Source organism: Sinocyclocheilus anshuiensis, unplaced genomic scaffold, assembly GCF_001515605.1.
Source record: "Sinocyclocheilus anshuiensis isolate Anshui unplaced genomic scaffold, SAMN03320099.WGS_v1.1 scaffold2, whole genome shotgun sequence".
Classification (NCBI taxonomy): Eukaryota; Metazoa; Chordata; class Actinopteri; order Cypriniformes; family Cyprinidae; genus Sinocyclocheilus; species Sinocyclocheilus anshuiensis.
The window spans coordinates 575,038-581,114 of record NW_015542337.1 but is presented as its reverse complement, the minus strand read 5'-3'; the positions used below and the strand labels follow the sequence as shown (position 1 = coordinate 581,114).

The 6,077-nt window shown below is 33.8% G+C and overlaps 1 protein-coding gene across 1 annotated transcript in view; it reads left to right on the top strand.

Annotated features, from left to right (window-relative positions):
* LOC107691145 (FERM domain-containing protein 5-like) overlaps window positions 1-6,077 on the top strand; it is a 133,446-nt gene that overhangs the window by 117,742 nt on the left and 9,627 nt on the right. Inside the window, exons 9-11 of the mRNA XM_016489630.1 lie at window positions 498-561; window positions 712-803; window positions 3,478-3,552. Coding sequence (XP_016345116.1) covers window positions 498-561; window positions 712-803; window positions 3,478-3,552 — 231 coding nt within the window. The remainder of the gene's footprint in view (window positions 1-497; window positions 562-711; window positions 804-3,477; window positions 3,553-6,077) is intronic.

Below are 6,077 nucleotides of genomic sequence, written 5' to 3'. Positions count from 1 at the left end.
CAGACACAGCAGTTGAGAGCGGGGTGGCCAACCCTAGCCCTGCCCCTGCGTTAATTGCGTTAAATATTTTTAAACTGAAAAAGCGTTAACGCGCTAATTTTGACACCACTAATATATATATATATATATATATATATATATATATATACACACATACCAAATTGTAAATAACACTTTATTACATAATCCAATATATATATATCTCAAATAATACATATAAAACATGTTTGTGTCGATAGATAGATAGATAGAACAACATGGACAATGATGTTACATTAAAAATCACATAATTTTCATTTATTATTCATGTAGTCTCTATACATAGCTAATCATTTATTTCTTTATTTACCGGTATATACAATTATTTATATACAATTATACATAATACTACATATGTATGAACTACATATATTTACATAACATTTGTGTGTGTGTGTATTCTAAATTTATATACATTATAATATCTTAATATATGCATTCTTCTTCCACTTGAACAGGGACGAGGTGACCAAACTGAAGTTTGAGGGAAAGACATTCCATATATATGCAAATCAGAAGGAGGTGAGAAAACTAAATATGCCAACATTGAAGTCAAAGATAATTACAATATACCAAATTGTCTTATGATTATGACACAATCTGTGAAACTTTAATAATTCTCTTCGACAGTGCCGCATTTGTGCACCTTTAATGACTTATTGTTATGCACAGGACAAAAAGATCATCTTGACATACTTTGCACCAACTCCAGAGGCCTGCAAGCACCTTTGGAAATGCGGTGTTGAAAATCAAGCCTTCTACAAGTGAGTTTTTGCACTGCTCCTTCCTTCGAGATGAATATATTTGTTTGGTTAGACAGGTGTGATGCTTCTGAAAGGGCAACTGCACAATAAAAAAGTTCTAGAAATAATTTGTCCCTTTTTGGCTGTTCCTAATGGCAAACACTGTCATTTCGTCTCTCCAGAGCATGATATTTAAGACTGGTAAATAAGCTGACTAATAACTAATAATGCAAGACACTTCTGCAAGAGTCTGGACACCTACGTCTAGATGCTGTCACTGTTTTTACCTCGCGGGGGTCATCTAAAGGAACAGCCACGTGTTGAGAATGACCTTTACCGCGTGAGGAATGAGAGATGCATTCTGCTAGCTCCTCTGGAGGGATGTCCGTGCGCATTTCAGTCACGGTTGATTGTACGTGTCCTTGGCCACACCATGGGAAGCGTTTAAAGCAACGTGCAGCTCGAGGCAGACCGCAGTGTTTCAGGTTTCTAAAAGGAGAGCCCAGTTTCATAACATGGCGAGCCACCGCTGGTTTTTGTCTCCGTTTTATGATGAACAATTTTGGCTGACTGAGGTGACATCTTTGGAACGAGAGTCTGTTTCAGCGCTCATCATGAAGTGTGGGAAAGCTCAATTTAGGTGAAGGGAATGGTGTAATCATTGATTTGGCAAGGTGCCTTATCAAAACTGAATCTACATGGTATTCCAAGTCTGACTGAATTCATTCCACTGGGGCAAAGAGAAATTTGTAGCTGTAGTTAAAGTCCCATAGAGAAGGAGAATTTGTGGCAGGTGAAGGCAGATGATAATTGAAAAGTGGGTTTTATGATTCATATAAAGGCCGTCTATGGGGAAGGAGATCCCACACCTGGTGATGAAAAGCCTGAAACAAATGTTCACCAGAGACCGTCTGAGTCAGAACACTCAAGCTCAGCCTGAGGTTTCAGTCACTAGGAGGGTTAGATAGAAAATATGTACTAGCTTTAGAAACCAAACATTTTGAGCATGTCAGTGGGTTAGGTGATATCACAAAATCTGACTTATAATAAATAGTTAATTTTATTTAACTGTAATGTGATATAATGTTGTTTTGCTTGGAGTTCAACAAACTTATTTCTATCATGACAACTCTCGGAGGGTTCAGCATGGTAATGTACATGACAATGTTAATGTGTTTGGTCTTGGCGGAATAGATCTGCTACTGCTGCTGCTGCGGCAGAACAAGTACCGAGACTTGCTACTGCCAATACATCCACAACATGCTGCTGTGAGCATGTAAGAAATACTGCTGCTGCACATAACATATATGAAATAACCCCCATATGTAGCATACATGAATCACCTCGTAGCAGATCTATACAGGTGGAGCTGGGGAGGGTGGAGGCTTTCTGAAACATGCTGCAACTGCTACAGCAAGCACTAGCCAAGTATTTGAATGTTGAGCAGTGAGCACATTGGCTGCTGATAAATAAAGAACCAATCAGCTGCGCCATGTGATAATTATGTCATATTGAGTTAGACCTATCGTACTGCGCCATCTAGAGTTTCATGACAGAACTTTGGATATTTATTTATTAAATACTTTTTAAATAATTTTAATTAAATAATGTATAAAATACTTCTGAATGAAATTAATTAAATACAATTGAAAAGTAGTTAATCTAATTTAGGTAATTTTATTTTGGAAGTTTATGAATGCAAACTAAAATATACAATTATTTATAACAATTGATTAATGTAAAACAGTTTAGAGTTAAAAACCAAGGATTGTAAAATTTATACTGGAAATTTAAAAGAAATTCTGAATTATGATTAGATGAGTGGTATTTGAAGTCTTACATTGTAGCTAATATACACAAACCTGTGTCCACACATCAAATAAATTTTATGTTAATTTAATTTTACAACATTTGTAAATAAAATTTTAAATTTTTTTTAGATAAATAACTAATATAGCAAATACTGTAATATTCTACCATAGTATAGAAGTATAGAACCAAGTATAGAAACACATGTATTTAACAAATTTCTACAGTTGCAGATTAGTTTATGCCACCATATAACCAGTGGTGGACACATTTTTACTTAGTTACTGTACTTAAGTAAATTTTTCTGTCTGTATCTGTATTGAGTATCTTTTTTTTTTTTTAAATATTTGTATTTTGGGAAACTTTTACTTTACATTTTAAAATCTAACATTAATTCATAATTTCACCACGCAATAGCAGTGTCTGATTTGTGAACAAGCTGATTATTTTCAATAAGCCTGTTGAATTGGTCCAGTACTTTTTACTTGTAATACTTTAATTTTTTAATTTTTACTCAACTAAAATCGTAAAGGGCTATGCATACTTCTACCAGAGTGATTTTTTTTAGGGTATCCGTACTTGTACGCCAAGTACCTGTTTGTGTATGTATCGTCTACCACTGCATAGAACTCTAAATACAGATTTATAAAATGAATCTTAAAAAAAAAATACTAAAGAATCTTAGAAAGTTTGAACATATTTGATAACAGCAATGTCATATTTGTGCTTAAAAGAGTTAAAAGAGAAATTATTCTTAATTCAGACTGTAGTTTTGAAATACTGTGTTGTGTTATCCTTTTTATTTGACTTCTAGTTTCATACAAATGTGTAAATGTGTTTTTTGTGCATGTTCAGAGCTTAATCATTCCTCTCTGTCCCTCGTCAGGCTGGATAAGTCGAGCCAGGTTCGTACGGTGTCCAGCAGTAACCTGTTCTTCAAGGGGAGTCGTTTCCGCTACAGGTAAGTGTGGACAGACAGACAGACACAGCACGGGTCACTGCCGACGGACCGCCACAGCCTCGGGGGTCCCTGCTCCAAAAACAGCCTGCTGTCCTCATCACGGTCACATAGAGGTGACTGCTTTGGAGCCAATGCACCACAACCTGCTGCGGATGGAGCTGTTCACACAGGCCACCTTTTAGACACAGACGTTTACTTAATAACTGCAATTGTAACAGATGAATCGAGTCATTGGGGCAATTAAACAAACAGCACGATCAATTATTATAGTGGGCTCTCAGGCTCAAACACCTCATTAGGAAATTGATAACAGTTATTTTCTCACTCCTATGTAAGGAGACAGGCATGATTTTAAGAGGTTTTGTTTCAAGAGAAGTAGTTCAGTCACAGCCTGAGAGGCAGAGATTGAGTTAAGAGAGGGGACTCAATAAGGTTAATCTAATTCCTGAGCTTCATGGACTCTAGTAGCAGCGGTCACCATTCCTCACAGTCACAGGTATCACAATTCCCACCAAAATGCCAGCGGTTTGAACGTGGCTGGAAAGCGTAGCTATTTTATCCTCAATGGTTGAGCTGTTTTCTTTTGGTTGGTATTGATAGATGAAGCTGGTCAAAACAGCCTCAACCAGCCGTATATACAGTGTGCAGGTATTTTATAATATAATTAGGGCTGTCAGTCGATTAAAATTTTTAATCTAATTAATTACATGATGTTTCGATTAATTAATCTAATTAATTGCAAAATAAATTTGCCTGTGAAAATACCCACAAAAGATTATTTAAAGCTGTTTTTGTGTTAAACGAGAAAGTATCAAGTAGACATTACAAATTGTAGCTTTAGAAAGAAATATTTTATTTGATTAAACATAAAATGTATTACACATTTAGGCTACAACAGCCTAACGTAACAATGGAACATAAAAGAAGATGATTTGAGAAACATCTCAGTATATTTTTTGTTCATACAGTGAAAATCATTGGTAACCAACACAGCTTTGTTACCAAGTCTTCAAAATACCTTCTTTTATGTTCCACAAAAGAAAGGTTTGAAACGACATGTGGGTGAGTAAATGATGACATAATTTACATTTTTTGGGCTAACTATCCCTTTAATGTTATTATTATTATTATATTTTATATAGGCTAGTTATTATTTTTATGAAATGATACTCTAAATAAGAAACTAAATCTGCCAGCAGGTGGCGGTAAATGTCTTTATGAGTGATTCGTTCAGGGATGAAGTAAACGGCTCTCTCATGGATGGGTCTTTGAATCATTGATTCACACGATTTGTTCAAAATGCGGATTCATTCAGGAACTAAACTATGTTGCTCGGAGACGCACAACAGTTCTGCTGTGACTTTAAAGGTTCTCTGCAAAATTGAGCAAAAACACATAATATTGTGTTTAAAATATAACACAATATCAACTTCTTATTTACTGAACTGTTGTATAAAATCACATTTAAACTCGTGTGATATTGCTCTCGCTCGTCACTCGTGTGATATCGCCACATATCCATCATGGAAGGTGAGAGTCCAGTTCAACCCATTAACCTGAGTTAATCTCTACGCTGAAACCCTGAAAGCACAGACAGAGCACTGAATGGTTTGTAATATCATCAAAATGCTGTAGAAAACGGCCAACTTATAATACAGCAACAAATCATTTATAAAAAGAGGGCAATTTATGCCAAGACAACAATATAATATAAAGGCACTCAATAAGTTAATGAAAGTTATTGTAGGGAATATTTTAGCATGTTTTTGTAGCTTATGTTTTAGATATTTGTGTTGCAACCAGTATGTTTTTTTACTATGCATATATGTATGTGTGTGTATGTGTGTGCGTGCATGTGTGAGTGCATTGTGTAGTAGCATTTATAATATATTGAATAAAATATTTATTTTTGTTTTATTTCAGTTTTTAAAAATGAATAGTTTCACTCTATTTACAATTTATTTTTATTTAAAAATAATTAATTATACATTTTTGCCATTTGTGTGTTTTTAAAAGTATACAGTGCGTGCATAATTATTATTGTTAAGTTGATATTCTGATAATGTTTTTTCCCCCAAGCACATTTTACCAATTCCGAACGACATCAATCATAATTACTACTAATAATTTTGTATTTAATAATTTATAAGTGATATCTAATTGTCTATGAAGGCTGGAAGTGAAAAACTCCTTATATTCAGGTGTGCATAATTATTAAGCAGCTTTTCTTTATAGATAAAATGAGCCAAAAAGAGATTAACCTCAGACTGAAAAGTCAAAAATTATTAAATGCCCATGAGGAATTGGTAAAATGTGCTGGGAAAAAAATATGATCAGAATATAAGCTTGCATAATAATTATGCACACACTGTATATTTTATGTAAAATGAATAATATATTAAGTAAAAAAGTATTTATAGTTAGTTATATATTTTTTAATAAATTGATATAATTTAAAAAATAAATTAATATAATTTTATTTCTTAAAAATATTTTACTCATACATTTATTTATATATATATATA